Source organism: Castor canadensis, chromosome 7, assembly GCF_047511655.1.
Source record: "Castor canadensis chromosome 7, mCasCan1.hap1v2, whole genome shotgun sequence".
NCBI classification, from domain to species: Eukaryota; Metazoa; Chordata; class Mammalia; order Rodentia; family Castoridae; genus Castor; species Castor canadensis.
The window spans coordinates 45,994,422-46,018,267 of record NC_133392.1 but is presented as its reverse complement, the minus strand read 5'-3'; the positions used below and the strand labels follow the sequence as shown (position 1 = coordinate 46,018,267).

The 23,846-nt window shown below is 35.0% G+C and overlaps 1 protein-coding gene across 7 annotated transcripts in view; it reads left to right on the top strand.

Moving 5' to 3' along the window:
* The window catches only part of Pcdh15 (protocadherin related 15), a 1,704,270-nt gene that overhangs the window by 1,479,751 nt on the left and 200,673 nt on the right, over positions 1-23,846 (top strand). For all 7 annotated transcript variants that reach the window (XM_074078885.1, XM_074078880.1, XM_074078883.1 and 4 more), the window contains 2 exons: positions 15,351-15,656; positions 18,454-18,678. In XM_074078885.1, coding sequence (XP_073934986.1) covers positions 15,351-15,656; positions 18,454-18,678 — 531 coding nt within the window. The remainder of the gene's footprint in view (positions 1-15,350; positions 15,657-18,453; positions 18,679-23,846) is intronic.

Below are 23,846 nucleotides of genomic sequence, written 5' to 3'. Positions count from 1 at the left end.
CCTTAGCTGTGTCCCATAGGTTCTGGTAGGTTGTGTTTTCATTTTCATTGACTTCCAGGAACTTTTTAATTTCCTCTTTTATTGCATCGATGATCCATTCTTCTTTAAGTAATGACTTATTTAGTTTCCAGCTGTTTGCATATTTTTTGTCTTTACTTTTGTTGTTGAGTTCTACTTTTACTGCATTGTGGTCAGATAGTATGCACGGTATTATTTCTATTTTCTTATATTTGCTGAGGCTTGCTTTGTGCCCTAGGATATGATCTATTTTGGAGAAGGTTCCATGGGCTGCTGAGAAGAATGTATATTGTGTAGAGGTTGGATGAAATGTTCTGTAGACATCTACTAGGTCCATTTGATCTATTGCATGTTTTAGATCTTGGATTTCTTTATTGAGTTTTTGTTTGGATGACCTATCTATTGATGATAATGGGGTGTTAAAGTTTCCCACAACCACTGTGTTGGCATTTATATATGCTTTTAGGTCTTTCAGGGTATGTTTGATGAAATTGGATGCGTTGACATTGGGTGCGTACAGATTGATGATTATTATTTCCTTTTGGTCTATTTCCTCTTTTATTAGTATGGAATGTCCTTCTTTGTCTCATTTGATCAATGTAGGTTTGAAGTCTACTTTGTCAGAGATAAGTATTGCTACTCCTGCCTGTTTTCGGGGGCCATTGGCTTAGTAAATCTTCTTCCAGCCTTTCATCCTAAGCATATGCTTATTTCTGTCGGTGAGATGAGTCTCCTGTAAGCAACAAATTGTTGGATCTTCTTTTTTAATCCACTTTTTCAAATGGTGTCTTTTGATGGGTGAATTAAGTCCATTAACATTAAGCGTTAGTACTGATAGGTATGTGGTGATTCCTGCCATTTAGTTGTCTTAGTTGTTTGAAGGTTTGATTGTGTGTACCTAACTTGATGTTACTCTCTACTGTCTTGCTTTTTCTTTTCCTGTGGTTTGGTACTGCCTGTCTTTTCATGGTTAAGGTGGGTGTCACTTTCTGTGTGCAGGATCCCTTGCAGAATCTTTTGTAATGGTGGCTTTGTGGTCACATATTGTTTTAGTTTCTGCTTATCATGGAAGACTTTTATTGCTCCATCTATTTTGAATGATAGCTTTGCTGGGTAGAGTATCCTGGGGTTGAAGTTATTTTCATTCAGTGCCCAGAAGATCTCACCCCACGCTCTTCTTGCTTTTAATGTTTCTGTTGAGAAGTCTGTTGTGATTTTGATGTTTACCTTTGTATGTTACTTGTTTTTTCTCTCTTACAGCCTTCAATATTCTTTCCTTAGTTTCTGAACTTGTTGTTTTAATGATGATATGTCATGGAGTATTTCTATTTTGATCTGGTCTGTTTGGTGTCCTGGAGGCCTCTTGCATTTGTATGGGAATATCTTTCTCTAGATTTGGGAAATTTTCCATTATTATTTTGTTGAATATATTACGCATTCCTTTCGCTTGCACCTCTTCTCCTTCTTCGATGCCCATGATTCTCAAGTTTGGTCTTTTGATGGAGTCAGTGAGTTCTTGCATTTTCTTTTCACAGGTCTTGAGTTGTTTAATTAATAGTTCTTCGGTTTTCCCTTTAATTACCATTTCATCTTCAAGTTCTGAGATTCTGTCTTCTGGTTGTTCTATTCTGCTGGATTGGCCTTCCGTTTTGTTTTGCAGTTCTGTTTCGTTCTTTTTTCTGAGGTTTTCCATATCCTGGCAGTTTTCTTCTTTAATGTTGTCTATTTTTGTCCTGAGTTCATTTATCCATTTATTCATTGTGTTCTCTCTTTCACTTTGGTGTTTATACAGTGCCTCTATGGTTTCCTTTATTTCTTCTTTTGCTTCTTCAAATTCTGTATTTTTATTGTCTTGGAATTTCTTGAGTGTCTCCTGTACATTTTGATTGACCCTGTCCAGTATCATCTCTATAAAATTCTCATTGAGTACTTGTAGTATGTCTTCTTTTAAATTATTCTTGTGGGCTTCATTGGGTCCTTTGGCATAGTTTATCTTCATTTTGTTGGAGTCTGGATCTGAGTTTCTGTTCTCTTCATTCCCCTCTGGTTCCTGTACTAATTTTTTGCTGTGGGAAAACTGGTTTCCCTGTTTTTTCTGTCTTCCCATCATTGTTTTTGGTGTTGTTACTGTCCCTGTACTGTGTGCAATTAAGTATTTTCTAGCTTGTAATAATAACAGTGGTAATATTTAGAATGGAAGGGTGAGCTGAGATGGAAAGCAAGAAGTTAAAGAAAAGGGGAAAACAAATATACAGACAAGAGGGAGAAAGCAGAACAAGGTATCAGACTAGAGAGTTTCATAGGTATAAACAGGGAGTGTTAGTGTACTAATCAACAGTAAGCTGAACAGACATTAGAGAGACAGAGAGAGGATTGAAAATCAAAGATAAAAAAATAAAAAATAAGTAAATGAAAGAAATATCTATATATAATGTTGAATTAAAATAAAATGGAAAATAGAAAATTAAAAAAAAAAAAACCAAAAAACTTCCAAGTTTATATGCAATGCAGTTTCAGTCTTAATAATTTGGGTGTCCATCTCAATCTCCAGTCCTGGAGTTGGTGCCTCAGATGTTGTTCTGTAGTTGTCTTATCAAAGGGGATGCATAAAGTAGAACAAAACTACACACTCACTCACACACACACACACACACACACACACACACACACAAAGCCCCACCCAGTGTCCCAAGTTCAAATGCAATACAGTTTCAGTAAGTTTTTCGGCTTGCAGGTGTAATTTGGTTGTTCTCTCATCAAAGGTAGGGAGAAAAAGAAATAAAAGCATCTGGAGGCAGTTCTGAGAGTGGTATCTACAACTGTGGCTTGCCTGCCTGCTGCTCTCAGCCTGTAGCTGGTGGCGTTATTTATGCAGATCTCTGGGGTGAGCTAGCACTCACCTGGTCCCACAGGCTTTGTTTGCTCAGAGTTCTCCTGTGTGGGAGCCTCTGCTACAGGCTTTCCCCTTTCCAAGCACTGGGAAAGGTGACACTGCCCCTGCGTTGTCAGGCCTGCATGTTTATTTACAGTTCTTGTGGGAGGTGGGTCTTCCCCCCTCTCCTCTGAAGTTTTCCTCCCACTGCCACTTTCAGAAGCTTTCCTGCTCCTGCTTACTGGGCAGTGCTCCTGCTCCTGCCGGCCACCATGTTTATTTACAGTTCACCTGGGAAGTGGGTCTTCCCTCCTCTCCTGTGGAGTTTTTCTCCCTCCACCACTCTCACAAGCGTCCCTGCTCCTGGTTGTTGGGTGCGCACCCCGCTCCCGCCAGAGGCTCTCAGGCCTGCCTGGCTTGCTTATTTACAGTCCTGGGAAGGATTCCCTTCCCCCAATCTTCAGCGCTCAGGGCGCCCCACCCTCTTTCCAGCGTGTCTTAACTGTTCTTATTGCTTATTACTCAGTTTCTCTTTTTTTCCCTGGTGGAGGTCAGTCTGTCCAGGGGGCTATGCTGCTCTGGCCCAGGCTTGTCTGTGGGAGTACCGCAGTACCGCAAAGCTCACCTAGTCCACGTCTTCCCAAGCCATATGGGCGCCGGCCACTGGTGGCCCTGGGGGCCCTCCTCGTTTCTCCATTTAACGTGAAGTGGAGATTCTCTGCACCGGCTGGAGATGTGGAGGGGTCAAAGTTATGCCTTTTCTCGGTGATTATGCCTGCAACGTGTGTCTCCAGCGTCTCTCCAAGATTTCACTATAGGAGGGTCGCTTTCTGCTTCCTACCTCTAGCCGCCATCTTGGAATCTCCCATATATAGTCTTAAATGCTAGTATAAAATGCTATTTGTTGTGTAACTAGGAGTAATTAAACTTTCAAGTAATTCATTCACTGCTTGATTAATTAAACATCTATTCAACAAGTATTCATTGAACACCTATGGAGAATAGGTATTAGGAAGTCAATGATAAGCAATGCATTTTTCTTGTCCTCAGGTTGCTTAAAGTATAGTATAGGAGACCAGTGATGATAGCCAGGCAATTATAGTTTTATAAAGTCAAGAATTACAGGACTACATGGAGTCTCAATAAAAGGATAACTATCTCAGCTTACTGGAACAAGGAAATGCAACCTAGAGAAATATCTGTACCTGTAAAGACAATTTCTCCATGGTAGAATGGAAAGAATTTAAGAACAGTAAAAAGGACATGGCTTTGGAGGAAAAATGGGCAGCTGTTAAGTCTTTTTGAACCTCAATTTCCTCATTTGTAAAGTGGGAGACTTTTGAGGTGGTGAATATGTTTGTTTACCTTGATTGTGGTGGTGCTTTCACATGTGGATGCATATGTTCAAACTCATTAAATTGTGTGTGTTAACTATGTACAGGATATCAGTCATGCCTCAATAAAGCTGTTAAAGATAAATAAAGTAAGATGTAAAAAATTTGGTAACATGCTATAATGTCTATCACTTAGTAATTGCTTGGGAAATATCAGGATCTTGCTTCCTTTTTCTATTTACTTTTAGTCAAGGATTGTAGCTTGCCTTTGCACATCAGGAAGAAAGCAGTACTCAGAGGCATAAGTCTCTTATCTTTTGGCCAGAAAAGTTTCCAGCCTTCCCATCTGGATAGCATAGCCACAACCTCTACAATACCTACAAGAAAGGCAGTTTTGCTCTGTCTACAAGTGAATTATTATTTGATTGAAAAACTAAACAGTGTTACGCATTTTGGCTGTTTGTTCTAATTCTGATCTTCACCAACCATGTTGATGCAAAGACAGGAATTTGCTTTTTTTAAGGCTCCATAAATAGGATAGCAGAAGTGGAATTGGAACTAGGACTTCTAAGCTTGTTCATCATCCACATTCTTTACTGTATGCTGTGCTACTTCCATCCATACAGGATACTTCTCTCACCTCAAAAACTTCATAGCCTTAGAAGATGGCAAGGCTGAATCAGTGATAAATTCCTAAGCCAAGATTAGTAAGGACCACCCTAGGCGATCATAAAAAGAGATCAATAGAAATTGTGTTGGTGAGGCCATTTGAAATAATTTTATCATCTACACAGAGACTGAGTAGCAGAGAAAAAGAACTTGCTGAATATCATATGCCTATTAGGGGTAGAACTAAAACCTATTTCTTAATTTATTTTATATTTCTCCTAATTTCTTAGTCATCCATTTAAAAACACATTATTTAATCATGTACCTATCCATTTATCCACTCATCCTTCCATCCATCCACCCCCCCAACAAAAATGTATTTAGTGTTCACTTTATAGAAGACACAGAACAAGAGAAATGTGGTCTTTGTATTGAAGGCGCATTCAGTCTTGTGACTGGAATGTGTTACCCTAACAAAAGAGTGAGCCTGCTGATCACTACCCAATTCCATATTCTACTCTTCTCATTCCATGATGGCTCAATCTAAGGTGAATGGCAAGAAGGAGTTAGAGAAATCTGTCATTATCATTTTTTGAATTAACTACTATGAACTAACAAAAATGTCTTTTTTTTAAAAAAGGAAGGCCAGGAAGGTAAAACAGGTCTTGTTTGAGGGTGGATAACAGTAGGAAGGGGATGGGCATAAGGAAAGGGTGAATGAAAGGAAATATGGTGGATATATTTTGTATTCATATATGAAAATAGAGCAATAAAACCTGTTGAAATTATTCTAAGGGAGGGGGAGGAAGAGAAAGTAAAAAGATGGAGGGAAGAATTTAATTAAGATATATTGCAAGCATTTATGCAAATGTCAAAATATACACCCTGTACAACTATAATGTGTTGGTAATAAAATCATCCAAAAAAGAGAGGTTTTGACTACTCTGATGGTCTGGTGGCTTATCTGAGCTTTTATATAGTTCCCATGAGCTCTTCATAGTTGGAGAATATTTTCATAGTCCTGTGCTGCCAGCTCTTGAAATGTGATTCTTGTCAGACTATTTGCTTATTTTCTGGCCACCAAGGAGCTATTGTTCAATGCTCAAAATTCTCTTTTAAAAATTATTTTTATGAACATGTATTAATTGTGCAAAGTGAGGGGTTTTATTGTGATATTTCCATGTATGCATATAATGTACTTTGATCATATTCACCCCTCTATTACTCTTTTTATCTCTCCTCCCCTAATCCTCTCTCTTAAGAAACTTTCTTGAAAATTTTTAAATGAGTTTCATTATGACTTTTCCATATGTGCATACAATGCACTTTGATCATATTCTCTTCCCCTTACCTCTCTTTTCCCCTTTCCACCTCCTGCTGTTTCCCCCAAATAGTCCCATATATATATGTCCTTTTTAGATCTAGATTCTGCATATGAGAGAAAATATGCAGTATTTGTCTTTCTGAACTGGGCTTATTTTGCTTAACATGATGATCTCCAGTTTCATCCATTTTCCTGCAAATGGCATAATTTTATTTTTCTTTATGGCTGATTAATACTACATTGAATATACATACAACATTTTCTTTGTCCATTTATTGGTTGATGGGTGCCTAAGCTGACTGCATAACTTGGCTATTATGAACAGTGCTGTGATAAACATGGGTGTGCAGATATCTCTGTTGAATGCTGACTTACATTCCTTTGGGTTTATGTCCAAAAGTCAACATCAAAATTCTCCATAATAATAATAATCTTCAGATAGTGGTGCCTTGAGAGTTCCTTGTAGTCACTTGATCTCTGGGCATTGAGAGCCAGACTTCCAATCCTCAAGTGAGGTGGGGTTCAAGAGAAAACATTCAGGAAGACACTCACACTTCTGGGTATGTTGCAAAATCTTAGTCAATACATTTTATCTGTTGTTAACTGGTCCCTGGAAGAGAGAGACATTAGCCAATATAAACTCTTGGTCCTATAAGCAAGCTTTTGAATTAGAAATGTCAGGGGTTAGCTTAATAGCAATTCTGGCATTTCTCTAGTAAGAATTTTACTGCTAGTCTGCAGGTATGAATGATGCTAAATTTGGTGCTTTTTTCCCAGTATGCCCCTCTCTTTTCTGCTAACAGGCTTCCTGAGAACAAATTGAGGAGTTGCCACTATCCTCAGCTGTACTAGTCAACCTACTCCCTCCATGAAGGAAACAAATATAAATGCTTATTTACCTATTATATTCCAGGCAATTTACTACCATAACCTTATTTAATCCTCCAAAAACATACAAGGAAGATATTTTGATCATTTGAAAGATGAAGCTCAAAAACAAAAACAAAAAATAAATTTCCCAATGTCATTCAGGTAGAAAGTGGTAAAATTGGGTTTGAACCCAGATCTGTCTCACACCAGTGTTCATCAACTATCCTTAGATAGTTCCTGATTTTTGATACTACATTGTACAGATATCTATGGATACTTGTCTCTGGGGATTACCATGAAATGAAGAGGTAATAGCATCTGGAGCAGAATCTTTGCCACATGAAGATCAGAGGCAGTGATCATGAATGTACACATTTGTTTCTTCCCTCTATCCAGCCTCGTCATCCACATAATAATGCTCTACTTAGCCCCATGTGATGATGATGCTATAACTGCTCAATAAGACCACAAGAGAACCAAAGAATGTTATCCTGTTATCCTAGAGCCTGAACAGATGGAGTTTAACTTTTCACATTACAGAAGAGGTAAATGTGGAACAGTGAGAAAGGACCTTCCTGAGGAAATTAAGCTGCTTGGTGGATTTGCTGGGATCTGAATGCAAGTTTTCTGATTCTTATCCAACACCCTGTTTATTATATCAGGCCTACTTTGGAGCACATTGACACTAAAGTCCAGGTCTCCTGATTTCCATATCAAAGCTAATTTAACTATACTGCAATAGGCCTCTTGCTTCTAGCTTTTTTTTGTTGAAATGTGGGTCATTGAACTGAGGGTTCATGCATGCTAGGTAAGTGTTCTTGGCTTTCTGACATAGGGTCTCACTATGCAGCCCAGGCTGACCTCAGACTCAGTATTCTCCTGCCTCTGTCTCCTGAGTGTTGGGATTATTGACATGTGCTACTATATCTGTCTAGTTCCTAGATTTTTTAGTCTGTGAATATCCATGAGCAGGGTCCATTTGATGCTGAAGTGGAACAGGTAGCTTTAGCTGGTCAGTTTGCCATTTTGCTACTGTCCTCCTCTAGCTTAGCATAGTTCTTAAATTTCTAGCATCAATATTTCATTTCTGAAACACTTTTAATATTAAGACACTCCCTATAAAAAGACAAGACACATAAGCTAATTATATTTCAGCCATTAAAACATAGACAAGTTACAGAGGTAAGGCATTTGTGTAGGGATGAAGGAAGTGAGAGATGGAGGAATAGGAGTAGGTAATTTATAAATTCATCTCAAAAAGAGCACAATAAGTGTTATTTGGATTAAGACTTCTGAGCCTCCTTAGAAAGAAGTCATTGGGAAAGACATGGAGGAAGCCTGGAAAGTTGCAATGAAAATTTGGAAAAAAAAACAGAGCAAGAGATTACCCCCAAGTACTGAGGCAAGTACTTTATTGTTTTTCATGTTATTATAAATAGATTTGTTTTCTCTATTTCATTTTTGGGTTGTTCATTGTCATATATAGAAATACGATTTATTATCGTGTATTGATCTTGTATTTTAAAACTTCACTGAATTCATTTAATACTTCTAATAGTCTTTTGTAGACTGCTTAGGACTTGAAGTATCTAGATCATGTCATTTGTGAATAAAGATTATTTTACATATTCCTTTCCAATTCTTATGCCTTTAAATTTTTCTTTACCTAAGTGCTAGAATCGCCAATATAATGTTAAATAGAGGTAACCTAGAGTGGACTTGTTTGTCTTATTCCTTATAATAAGGGTAGTTCAGTCTTTTATCATTAAATATAATGTTAATTTTGGGTTTTGCATTGATCCTGTTTATCAAGTTGAAGAAATTTCCTTCTATTTCTAGTTTGTCACATGTTATAAACTGGGTGTGAAATATCTCTCTCTCTCTCTCTCTCTCTCTCTCTCTCTCTCTCTCTAACTTTCTGCCTCTCTCTCTCTCTATATGTGTGTGTGTGTGTGTGTGTGTGTGTGTGTGTGTGTGTGTGTGTGTTTGCAAAATCCCTCAAGGTGGAATAATAGGGTCTAAGAGGATATCTGCTTTGGACATATTTGTTAGGCACAGCTGAACTCTGACCATGATGGAGGATCCATTTATCCCTTCTCCAGTAATAGAAACAGCGTTAAGGTCTTGGTGATAAGTCTGACAAATGAGTAGACACATGTGAAACACCAGGCCCTGGCATGGGTGTTACCATGCATATGGTCTTGATGTAGTCATGTAAACAAGGAAGCTTTAGAAATAGACTCTCTCAGAGATTTTTACTCTGAAGAATTACAGATTTGAGTATTTAATTGGTATGAGGAAAGCCCTTAGGGAATTCTTCTTGCCTGATGGGGTTCTTGGGAGGATGAGTAGACTCTCATGTATTATTTAGAGGTCCTTCAGCCAGGAAAAATTCAGCTTGATGTTGAGAATAATTAGTTTAATGTAGAGCTTCATAAAAAGACAGAAGGTGAAACTCCTTTTTCTTAGAGTGGGAAAGTGCATTCTCATTTTTCTTGCTGTTTGACTTTGTGCAAATCACTTCATTTTTCAGACTCTTATTAATTTGTAAATGGTGGTGGTAGTAATGGTAAGTGAGATAGTAATCATTCCCACTCATGTTATGAGGCTCAAGTGAATGAATGAATATGAAAACGCTTTGGGACTTATGAATCAAAGTAAAAATTGTGGGGATACTATGAACATACTCATACATGGAGTAGTATGCTATTAAACCCTGACATTTCTTTCCCTTTCCCTCATGCTTTATTGTCAACCTTTAACCAAGTTCTGTTGATTCTGCCTCCAGTTTATATTCAGCATTGATCTACTCATCTCCATCTCTGCTTTGGAATGCTAATCCTAGTCACCACCATCTCCTGCCTTGTTCTCCCTGCTTCTTATTTTCCGTCTCCTTCTCTTCAGTGCCAGCCCAAAAAGAACTTTGAAATCAAGTCACATCATGTCCTTTTTCCAGCTTAAAACCCTCCTCTATTATCATATCACACTTTTATTATCACCTCGTTTCTCTCTTTCACTGCACCCTAACCACAATGATCTTTATCAGTTTCTCTAATGCACCCTGTTCTTCAACACATGAATTTAGCATGTGTTCTTTGCCTAGAATTTACTTACTTTCCCTGTTCACATAGTTAACTCTTTAGAACTTCATCTCTGTTATCACTTCTTTTAAGAAGCCTTTCTTTCAGGTATCACTCTAATGATTTTAATAGCCTCACTATTTCTGACCACATCATAAACACTCACTGAGTGACATACATTTGTTTCCCAAACCATGATGAAATTACTTTTAACTGCAACTGAAAGATATGTCTTTTCTTATACTTTGAAATAGAAGAGATTTTTCAGAACTGATTTTTCTCAAGCCACTACAGCAAACATTTTCTAGTGTAGCAACACCTACAAAGTCATACGATATACTTTTTAATTGAAATGTCTATTACTCTGAATTTATACATCAAAAGCTTTATATCTTCATTCTTGTTTGTTATAATAACTACAGTATTCTTTCTTTCTGTTATTTGCCTTTGAATCATTTAAGTTTTCCTTATATTTTCATTATTTACATTAAAAGTACTATGTGGACATGGAACTTTCACATATGAATTATTTAACTGTTAAACACAAAACTTTTCAGATAGTTCAAAAAATAACAATGCTAATGCAATCCAATAGACTCATTATGCTAGATTAGCAAGATCCTTAGGAAAATAAAATGTCAAAATAAGCTAATAAAAATAAGCTAATTTGTTGTACCAAAAACATTCTTTAAGAACTTTATGACATAATCTACCTTTACAAATTAATTTCTAAGTAGAAACCAAATATGGTGAATATAGTATGTGCAATCCACATGGACAATTTTTATTGATTGCTTAATAAAATCCAAGAATACTTCAAATTTTGAGCAAATTTCACAGATATTAGTGAGATTAATACTAGATATTATCATCATTTTATAGATGAAGGATGGAAGCTTGGAGAGATTGTCTCACTCAAAGCCTTTTAATCAGCGTGGAGAGGACCTGTGATTCTAACCCAGAACTGAACTCTTGAAAATTCAGCACTTTATATATGGGTTTTTGAGACTCCTAAGGATTGAGTATTTCAGGGTTCCAACATTTAATGGAAAAAATATTCACTCTGTTTATGATTTCATTAATTTAAATTCAAGAATGCTTGCTACCTTCTGTCCAGGAAGTCTACCTGTTAGTATTCAGTAATAGCTCTGAGGCATTTGTTGGAGAGATGAAAAACTAACACTCATTTTGAGCCATTAAGTTGCTTTTGCCTTTCACACTAATAGTCACCTTTCATGATATAACTCAGCTTCTTTAAAGAAATAAAACCCCAAACTACTTTATATCTTTTGAAGTTGGTAGGCAATAATTTAAAAAAAATGCATTTCCACTAATAATCTCATTAGAGATGCTCAGCCAAACTTCTCCATATGACCTCCCTGCTCTACAACTTCTATAGTTCCCACTCTGAGGTGAGAAAGGAGTGCATGGCCTATTAAATTGCTGTGAAGGAAAAACAAAAAAGTGGAGCAAAGCTCTCTTCAACTTTATATGGGTTTAATTAGGTGCTACATGGCAGTTCACACTTTCAAAACAGCTATAATATTTTCCTTTTGTCTTCAAAATTCTTTGCTTTTACTGGGTTTTCATCAGAATAAACAGAAATTTTTTTCTCTAACTAATATGAGCATATGGATAAAATATTTTAAGTTGAACTTAGACAATAATAATTGCATAAGTAATCTGCCTATGGATGTCTTGACAGAAGAGGTGTAAACATCTGGTTTTCTTTGGATTTCATCACAACCTATTTCTCCCATACAGATATTCTGTTAGATCTCTACAATGTCAGAGGATCCCAGTATAGGAATTCCAGTGATTCTACTTTCATTGATAGGAAAGAGTATGTAATAGAGAACTCTAAAAAAGAGAGCAAATTAAATGTTTAAGAAAACATTCCTCGATCCTTTCTCAAATGGCATGCTAAAGATGGGTGTGCAACTATTTTTTAAAAATCTTTGTGTGAGAATTATCCATGTACATCTCAGACTTCTCTCTTCAACAATCACTTGCTGTATTTACCAGTTATTTTCCTGACAAATGTATAAAGTTATACCTGTGAGGTCTTTTTTCATTTTTTAAGGTCTTTATTTGACAACAGACTATGAATTAATCTCTTAACCATATGCATTCACAAATAAGTAGCCACAATTCAGGCCTCAGACAAAGGCACGTATTATAAATTGTATTGACCATGGACAGACAATTATAAAGTTGCAGCTATTACTGCTTATTGCTTTGATATAGCACAAGAGGAGAAGATAAGTGTGATTTTTCTTATTAACAACTTTAATTAACTTTTAATTGATTTCTAAGGAGATAAATGGTTTCATTATATCATCACACACTGAGCTGCTTGGTTAGATATCATACATCAATGGAAAGTTCTTGACAGTACTGCTGATAATAAGGGATTCTACGTTTGATTATCTTGTCCAACATCTATGTATATTCATCTGTAATAGTAAACAAGTGAAACTACCTTGCTCATCTAGCCCATGTTTTTATACTTCTTAATTAATCAGAAGATGTGAAGGTAACAAAATAGTTCTTCTCTTTACAAGTATCCTTCTCCCTTTGCCAGTCATACAACATTATAAGCAACTTTAAAATTATTAAGTTACTTCCTGCAGAATATGCTGCTTTTATTTCATAAGCATCAAATACATGTGATGACTAGACAATCAGTAAGTTAAGTAGTTGATCATGCATGCATTTCTGTCAATAAGTACGTTTACTTGACATTTTCCTTACATTATAACTAACTTAAATTAATTTCAAAGAAATAATGGAACCTTAATAATGAGGATGCTCCCAAAGAGCATTAACTCTCAGTCAGCTGGTTTGGATATTTTCTGTCAGTAATTCAAATCATTACAAAATATAGATTGCACTAAATGGGCAAAAGGTGAGATGAAACTTAAGGACATTGAGATGATAATATTACTCTGGATTATCAAAGTAAGCCTAATATATTCACACCATACTTTATAGTGGTTAGCTGAACAGGGTGACATAAGTGTGGGTCAAAAAGATGAAGTGGAAGATGGATGATTGATTTTCAAAAACTGCAAGAAGAACCTAAACACCACTGGTGCACTTAAAGATGGAGGGAGCATGCCAGGTGGGAAAGGGTGTGAACACCAACTAGAAGCTGGGATTGTAACCATCAAGGAGGTGGGGCTTTCAGTCCTACATCCTCAAGCAACTGAGTTCTGCCACAATTTGGAACAAAAAAATTGTTTTCCCCAGAGCTTCCAGAAAGGAACATAGCCCTGTTTCACCTTGATTTTCAGCTTAGTGAAACCCATGTTGAAATTATTATCTGCATAGATTTAAAATAATAAACTTACATTGTGGAGCTGATAAATTTGTGATAATTTGTTATAGCAGCAATAGAAAATTAATACAGACTATCTCTGATTTATGATGAATCAACATTAAAGTTTTCAAAATTTTTGGGTGTGTGCAAGCTTCATGCTTGCCAAGCAGGTGCTGTATGGCTTGAGCTACACCTCCATTCAGTTTTACTCTGGTTACTTTTGAGATGTGGTCTCACAAACTATTTGCTCAGGCTGGCCTTGAACCACAATCCTCCCAATCTCAGTCTTCCAAGTTGCTAAGATTATAGCCATGAGCCATTGGCACCCAACTTAATTTTTCAATTTTTGATGGCACAAAAGCAATATATATTTAGTACAAACTGAGCTGAATTTTGCATTTGATCTGTTCCTAGGCCAGTGACATATCACACAAACCTTTCTTGAAATGCTGGACAAGCTATCAGCCATGATATCAAGAGTGCAAACCCCCAACTGCTATACAGTTTAATGGTTGCTAACTTATGAGGCTCATTATTTTAGGTATATTAAATGTATTTTTGGCTTACAATATTTTCAGTGTACAGTGAGTTTAGTACAGGTAGTAACCCCATGGTAAGTCAGGGAGCACCTGTCCAGAGATATTTGAGGATCCCAATTGAGACATCTCTGAAACAGCTGGACATACATAGAAAAACACACACTCAACTCCCTTCCCTTTACACACACACCCATACTCACACACTCCACTCACCTTACACAAAGTCACACACACATGCACATATACAGCTTATATTAGTTAAATTGAACCAATCTATCATAATAAATCTTCAATGGATGAATAAAAACAAGTTGAACAGGAGTGATTTAAGTTACTGATTGTGTAAGGCACTGATTTTGTGATAATTATCCCAGATATAGAAAGGTGACTGAAAATTGCAAGTGTTGGTGTCATGAAATAAAACTTACTTATAGTATGTTATTAAATTGTATTTTTTTCTCTTTGCTTGATCAATGATTTCAGTAAAACTAAATAAATTCCATTTCCTTTTGAAGATACTTATTTTGATGTTGAAGCATGGTCTTCTGTAATTACAATTACTGTACTTTCATTCCCACTTGGGCTTTGCAGTACATTTATGTTCAAACTCAGTTACACGTATGTTTTAACCTAATTTTCTGTTATTCCTTAATTATTTATTGAATAATTCTGTATATAAAGTATTGTACTAAGAACTATGACACTGAGGTATTTATTTCTGTGTAACTCTAGGAAAGACAATCAAATTCCATATGTCACATTTGTCCTTTGCAAAATTAGACCAATGATACTTACTCATTAAGAATATAATGGGTGTAAGAACCTATGCAAATGCTACAGTATAACCTATGCAGCACAATAACCAATCAATAAATAAATAGATAAATACATAAACAAAAATCGTAGCCAAAAATAAAAAGAAGACATGGTAGAGATTGAATAAGGTAAAACACATAGTGCTTGAACATACTTAAATATGAAAATAAATGTATAAACTACTTGAATAAAAAGCAATTGTAGTCTTAAATTATTGCTCAGTAAATTATGTTAAATTAATTAAAAACTGTGTGGCTTTTTCTTTGGCATTCAAAATCTATTACACAAATAATATTAACTTAAATTCAGCATTTTTATAATATGTGCTTTCTCTATCATAATGTATTATTATATTGTTAATGATATTGTCAATTTAAAAGTCATGCTCATTTTGAATGAGTATCTTAATTAAATTGCCGTGTATTTCTTTTCATGATTGAGATTTACATTGCATATTCATTATCTTTCTAATTTTCTCCTTAGAGAAACAAGAATATTTGTTGAGAAAAATGTCCTAATACATCTGCAAGTTATGATGTGGAACTCTTTTTTTTTTTTCCATTTAGGCAACAGACCCAGATGCTGGAATAAATGGCCAAGTGCACTATAGTTTGGGTAACTTCAATAATCTTTTTCGCATCACGTCCAATGGAAGCATTTATACAGCAGTGAAACTGAACCGAGAAGTCAAGGACTACTATGAACTCGTGGTTATAGCAACTGATGGAGCAGCGCACCCTCGTCACTCAACTCTAACCCTGGCAATCAAAGTCTTGGATATTGATGACAACAGTCCTGTGTTCACCAATTCCACATACACTGTCATTGTTGAAGAGAATCTGCCTGCTGGGACCATCTTCCTTCAGATACAGGCATGTGGGAAAAGCATTGATTGATTTCAAGAATCAATACATTGATTTCATGAATTCTACATCAAAAGATCTGTTGGTAGAGTAGGGCTGCAAAACTTAACAACAAAAATACCATTTCCACTACTCAGCAAAAGTTTCATTTCAGACAAAAAAAATGAATAAATTTTAGTACATGTACACCTCAAATATTGTTCACTGTGTTTTACATGAGAACCTTCCTTTAAGAAGATTCCACAAAATTAAGGGGAGAAAAGTTCCATTCATTTGAAAAACTGTGCTTTTAACAGATTTTTTTTTATTTACAAAAATGAAGTGTGTTTTTGTAGCATTTGGTAATAACCTGTAAAGAAAATATTATTTATCTCTAAAATGATAAATGTTATTATAATTTTTCATTGTGGGGCTGGGATTTGAGTTCAGGGCCTTACATTTGCTAAGAAGGCACTCGACTTGAATCCCTGGTCCTTTACAGCTTTTAGTTACTTTTCAGATGGCTCTCATGTTCTTGCCCAGGATCAGCCTCAGAATGTGATCCTCTTACCTATGGCCTCCTGCATAGCTGAGATTAGGGTCATATGCCACCATGCTCAGCTTATTGGTTGAACTTTGGTCTCTAACTTTTTGCCTTGGCTGGCATTGAACTGCAATCCTCCCAAGTAGCTGGGTTTGCAACCATGAGCCACCATGCCCAGTTTTTCAATATTAAATTACTATTATATTTATGTTTGTGCTCACCCAAATATTAAAGACATTTGCATATATAAAAGTATACATTGTGCAGTTATTTGCATATGTAACCTTTACGTATATATACATATATATGTAAGTACAAATACATGTGCATAGGTTTCTTTCTAAAGTTTACTGATAGTGTTCTAGCCATTGTTCTACTTTTTTTTCCCATGTGATAGAGAGGAAGAATCTTTCAGGGTTCCTACTTTCCTTTTTAATTGTATTTCTATCTACTGGCCTCGCTTTCATTTCTCAGCCAGAATACTACCAGAAACTCTGGACATCAGTAGCTCTGGTTGACCCATAAATTTGTATTTATTTAGCAACAGTCCATTACCTTCTGACATTGGAGGTCTCTGAAGTGTGCTTTGAAAAAAGAAATTTACACTTTTTTTCTACTGAAAAGCATAACTTAAATTTTGCTAGCATACCTTTCAAGAATCTGTACCCCTTCCATAATTTAACAAATATTTACTTAGGCAATACAGATTAATAGGTCAAAATGAAGGATATCCTGACATGGGAAAGGGTCATCTTATCTCCATTTATTCCTCTATTTATGTGTTCATCCATCCATTCTTTCAGTATGCATTAGTCTTTGGTGTCTAAATGTTTGCAAATCCTCTGCTAGATTTGGGGGATGCAAAAGGAAGCAAGAAAGATCTGCTGCCTCCATAGAGTATTCTATCTAGTTTAGTAAGCAAAGTAGATTGGTATTGAAATGGAAGTCCTTAATACAAGTTGCCTAGGATATCACAGGTGGAGCTCCCAACCTGAACATTTGCTGGAGAAAGTTATTCTTTAATTGTAAACTCAGGGGCAAGTTCTATTTACTAAGCAAAGTGGAAGAAAGATTATTCAAAGAAGTAGAAAAAAAAAACTACTCAAAATCCTGGAGGAAGAAAAAGGTGAGGCTTGAGGGACAAAAGGATAGATGATATACTGAACCTCCTCATTATGATAAGGAAATTGGGTTGCTGTAGTTTGGATCTTGAATGTCCCCCAAAAGCCCATATGTTCCTATCTTTGTCCACAGCGTGTGGCATTATTGGCATTATTTGCATGTGGCATTAATACTGGTATATTATGAGTTGTGACCTAGTGAAAAGAAGTTAGGCAACTGACATGGGAGTGATCAAAAATGGAATAGAGTAGGAAGGAAAATAATGAAAATTCAAACTTTAATAACTTTCTAGTTGTGATGTCAGAAATTGTTTGAAGGAGACCAAAACTGAAGATTGCAAACGAGGTGCTTACATTAATGAAAGCAAATTTAAAATAAATCTGATCTTCTACATTGCTATTCTTTTACATTTCATTTCCTACACTTGAGATACCTTTACCAGAGTTTCCTACTGAATGGAATAGCAATTCTACTTCCATAGAGAAAACAAAAATATTTTCACCTAGGTTCCAATCCAGATAACTTTTTAGATGACTTATTTTTCCTTTCTATTTCATATTTGTGTTTTGTTTCTTCTTTGAGGCTACATTCTGTCGTGAAGGAATTATACATTGATTCATCTTGGTATACATAATAACTACTGTGTAGACATTAAAGGAAGGAAGGTATAAAAGATTGATCTTTAGGAATGTATTGTAGGATCCTAGTGAGAATGCATTATTTATAATTCCTTGGTTATCTTAGAGTCCTTTAGCATTCATGCTTATGGAACTCATTCAATAATTATTTTATTTAAAATATTTTCATGAATAGTAAATCACTAGGTAATAAACTATAATTTATGACATTACTTCTTTGCTATGGTATGATTTATTTAATTAGTGCTTTCTCAAGTAAAATTAATTGTTGATAAAATCAACAATGACAAAATCCCCTGAGTCTTCTTCCCACTCACTCTTTCCATTTTTCCTTCTCTCCTTTGCCTTTTTCTGATTAGTGACAAATTAGTTAACAAAAGTACTTCTTTAGAAAAACAAAAAAAAAGATATCTTCTAATCATTAAATTCAGTGTCCTGAGCAGTGGTAACATTCGTCACTCCCACATTACTCTAATTTAATAATACCTCTGATATTATTGTTCTTCTGCTTAACTTGTCACAGGCCAAAGATGTTGACCTTGGAGCAAATGTGTCTTATCGGATAAGAAGTCCAGAAGTGAAGCATTTTTTTTCACTACATCCATTTACAGGAGAACTGTCTCTTTTAAAGAGTTTGGATTATGAGGCATTTCCAGACCAGGAAGCAAGTATCACTTTTCTGGTAGAGGCCTTTGATATTTATGGAACAATGCCACCTGGTATTGCTACTGTCACAGTAATAGTAAAGGTAAGGAATACCCATGACCTTCTTCTCTGTGTGTAGCCTTTTTTTTTATACTTGTTGTATTTTTAGCAGCCATTCACAATAACACAGTGGTACAGATATAGGATATAGATTTTTGATGTGAAGTTGTATGAAGTCTTGAGACTTAAGCACAAGAGATAAACTTGAAAGAGGCACTTAGCATGTGTCAGTAGGATGGCTGTTTGTGTCTGCGGTTAGCTCTATGACTTCAGTCAAATCATAAGTTCACTAGAATAGAAGAGTTCAATTCAAATTTGACAGAACCAGGAATATTAACTTATTATAGACTTTTCAATTTATATTTAAAAAAAATGTAGACTGGGAATGATTAAGAATTCTTAGACCCCATAAGTAATTATTTGAGTTTAGTTTGGAAACTCTAAAGTGTGGGATTAAAAAAAGAAGGTTAAGTTCTGGCTCAACAATGTTCAAGTTCTATGTCTGTGGGATTTGTGGGATTTGACTAACTTTTCTGAATTTATCTCATTTATTATTGCCTCATAATTACCTAAAAGAGCATGGCATCTTTAGTCTTTTCAGTTTCTTGTGATTTTTAATGTGCATCTTAAAAGCAGACATCAGGAAATGTCATATAAGTTGATCAGTTCTCAAATATCAGTGCACAAAAAGATCACCAGAGCTTCATCCTAAAAGTTCAGATTCCTATGCTCATTTCATAAAATGCTCTTTTGGGTTAGATCAAAAAGAATTAACCTAGAAGGTAACACCCATGCACAGGAAATCAATGTGAGTCAATGCCCTGTATCGCTATCCTTATCTCAACCAGCAAAACCCCTTGTTCCTTCCTATTATTGCTTATACTCTCTCTACAACAAAATTAGAAATAAGGGCAAAATAGTTTCTGCTGGGTATTGGGGGGGGAGAGGGAGGGGGCGGAGTGGGTGGTAAAGGAGGGGGTGGGGGCAGGGGGGAGAAATGAACCAAGCCTCATATGCACATATGAATAATAAAAGAAAAATGAAAAAAAAAAAAAGATCCTAGTAGGAAAACGGGTAAAAGGCAAGAGAAATATTTCTGATATGTTGATAAGTGGTAAGTTCTAAAATCATATGGACTGTCTATATAGCACTCATATATGTATATATTACTATTTATTATCCCTGTGTGTTTTCATTAAAGAACATTTTTATTTTAAAAAATAAATAAATAAAAAAAATAAAAATAAAATAAAATGCTCTTTTGCATTGTAAGAACCTTTGCAAATGTCACAATGTACCCCCATCCAGCACAACAATAAAGTTTAAAAAACCCCAAATCCAAACCAAAACAAAAATAAGCAAATAACAAAATAAATAAATAAAATGCTCCTTTAGCATCAGAAGTATCAGCATTTTAGAAAGGTACACAGATGATTCTCACACCAGATGTCTGAATATCACACTTTGAGAAACATGTTTAGTGACAAATATGCATAAATAATCCTTTAGTCAATTTTCTAAATGTTATACACATTACTAAATTCCACCATGTACATAGTACTAAAATGACTTCAAATGCTATTCATTTCTAAGATGATAAAAAATAAAAAATGCATGTTCAAATACTTAAGTATATATTTACACACATTTGTTGCAGTCCCAAGAAATGTATAATAATGAGATGGGATCAAATTGCCTAACTCACCAGTTTTGATAGGTTATTTGATCTTGGAGATCATGCAGAAGAACATGATACCAATTTCAAAATTTAAATGGACATGGTACCAATGTCCATTTAAACTTTGCCACCTTGACATTTTCAGGTTGTATTTCTTCCCATGAGTTTATTTTAATTCATTCAATTTTGTTATTGTCTACAGTTATAGTCCATAAAGTTTTAAGTGAATTGTTTAGTAAAGTTTAGCTATGATACATTACTAAGAATTTTATTTCATGTATCTCTTATTGGCTATAGAAGTGTGCATGTGTGTATTTTCCTAGAATAGGAGAAGGCTAATCTCTAATGATGATTCCAATTGTGGAAGGTTGATTTAATTTTTCTACAAACTCTCATTTTTATAAGACACATCAATGAATAAATAAGAAGTCATAACCTCTATTAGGTTTTTGTTTGGTTGTTTAACTGATAACTACATATTTGTAATTGGTTTTCTTAATCACTAAAATTAAGAAAATTATAGAAATTGTTGAAGAGTTTACCAACATATGATTAACATACCTATATTTCTTTTATGAGTTAATGTTTTTAACCATAGCATTTAGGGTCTGAATTATTTTTCCTTAATTTAGGTGATCCTGAAATCAAAGTGGAAACAGGGATTACTCCATTATAATTTTTTATATTTGACATAGGATTATCTGCTGATAGATGACTTAATGCTTCTTCTTCTATGAATTATTGCAACCACTTCTTACCTGCCTTGGAAAGGAAAACATGAGTTCCTCCATCCTTAGATAATCTAAAACTCTCCAGAGACTGTTATCAGGATCTGGGATCATTTTTGCTCACTTTATAATTTACTTCTTCCACTTTATGATTCTTACCCTAAAAAATTTACGTGTTTAAGGTGTGAGAAACATATCTACTTTAAGAAGTTAAATTTTTCCTTAGCATTACATTAACTTTGGAAATAGGAACCCAAAATATCAAAATCTTGTCTTGGGCAACCTGCTTTTCTTTTTGTACTTTTTTCTGAGGCAATGATTTTTTGTGCTCTAATCGCCTCAGGAAGGTTCAAGGGGCTCCGCAAAACCATGGCGAGTCGGGGATATTCAAGTTTAGTTTCAAAACGTTATTTTGTTACATTTTTGAGTTCTGGAATTTAGGAATTTAGAAATATGTTCGCAGAAGGTTATCTAGGAAAGAAAACGATGTTGGTGGTATGACCTTGACATGATAGTCAAACAGATGGTAAAATATAAGGTAGGGGTGACCCGTATAGAGTAATGATAGCAAAACAGGTAACAAATATAAGCTATGTTAACCTGGTTTACCCTTTCCAGGACAAATGGTTTAACAGAACTGGGCACTTACAGATAGAAAATGATATTAACAGAGTGGCTCAAGTATAGAGCACCTGCCTAGCAAACATGAAACTCTGAATTCAAATCCCAGCTCCATACAAAAAAAAAATAAAGAAAAGAAAAATAATTCCTTTATTGATGATTTGGAGCAAAGAAAAGAAGAAGAAAAAAAAAACATATCATTTAGTGACCTTCCTCCTATTCGCCCTAGACTAAAACCCAGATAAACCAGATAATCAAATGGCATAGTCTCTTATCTCAGGATTATGAGGTTAATAATGGATAGTTATACACACTCATGAAACCCAAAATAAATACCGTGAACTCAGTTTTGGATTTATTTGCTTGTGTTGTTTCTGATAGAAGAAAATAAGTGGAATCAAAAGAAGTCCAAATATATCACCTAAAAAAACAATATAAAAAACCTATTATCTGATGGGAATGCAAGCTTCTTCAAAAGTTCTTGATTTTCCTGATTAGTGAATACTTATTCCTTATCTATTGTGCATTTAAAACAATATTTAATTCTCAATAAGAGTCATGATCATTATTCCTTTCCAATTGGTGTAAGCAAAATAATGTTTCAGGAAAATATTCCAAATGCGATTAACACTTGCTTTCCTTTTTTTTTCTTTCTTTTTTTGATAACTCCAGGTAAGTTTATGCAAATACAAAATTGAAACTCAATTGTAAACTACTTAACCCCTTAAAATATTATCATTTTGTAGAGAAGAATGGAGAACAATGCTCATTTCTCTACAAATGTAGATCTTCCCCAACTTGCAAATTTTCTGTTTTTGGTCTGCCTACTTGCAGTACTGACAAGCTGTCTTGCTGATAACATAATTGTATGGTATTTGCTAAGAAAATATTTGTAAACAATCACCACAGTAGAAGCATCTTGGAGATCTTTCTTTGAAAATGAGCAAGATCTTTTGTAAGGAAGAAGAGAACAATGTTTAATGTCTTGTCCATCAAACTTATTTAAATTTGGAGTGAGAATTGGAAATTTGAAGGCATTCTTGGAAGGGAAAATATTTTCACAGTATGAATAAAATAGTGGAACACAAACATTTGCATTCTTAGTGTTAAATGTAAAGGATCTAAAACAAAACCAGTATCATATACAAACAATTTATATTTTGTTGCAAAGATTTTACAAAACAGTGATAAAACAAAGCCTTTTATCATATGTCTTTATTGAATATCTATTATAATTGAATTTGGAATAATAATAAGTTAAATACTATGAAGAATATCTAAAACATAAAGAAAAATTCTAAATTTCCAAAGTAGCATCTGTGGGAAACCTGACCTTATAAATTAAAGTGTAAAAATCAGTTCCTAAATCTGAGTCGTAATATAAAACAGAAAATACCCAGAGAGGAAATGTCTACTCTACAGCAAACTGAAATAATACAATTTGGAAAAGTTGACTTTGGAAATAAACAAATGATAGTAGTTGGCATTAGAAAGCATGCAGAGGATTTGTTGAAGATAAAGATATGAGCAAAGTTAGTTCATTGTAATTTTTAATAGAACAGTTGCACAGAAGTAAGAGAGATAGAGAGGGAGCTGCTTTTGTGACATAGGGGATTGAAGTCACTTTGGTTGTGTTTCCTTCTTTTGGAGTATGCAGGTGTAGGGGTAGGAAGGGTTGGGCATAAGGATCAGAATTGAAAAAACATCCACAAAGGCTCAGTGGGTTTTGGGGGATACAGTTACCATTTTTATCTTTCAAAGGAATTTCCTCCATAAAGAAGAAAAATAGTCCTAATCCAAGTATTTAAGAAAGCAGATGGCTTTTCTAGATGGAAACCCAAGGTGGCACTTTTCAAACCATGACACTTGAGAAGTAGTAAAATGCTCCATGGTGATAGCCTTGGTGGTGTCCTGGTTTGCATTTGGTCAGAGAAACCATGCTTGAAAGATCAGGAGGTAGCCAAGGCTCAAATAAAACAAGAACTCTAGACATTTCAAGATGTGTAGCCTCTCTTATACAAGATGTACAGCATGTCTGGGTGGGGGATTTTAAATAAAATACGACTACAATAAACTAGCTAGTGAAAATATGGTCTAACAAATTGACTGTTATTATTCTAAACTTGCCAGTTGTTTTCTTGAGCTTATTTAATATGAAGAAAATATTTCTTTTGTGGACTGTGA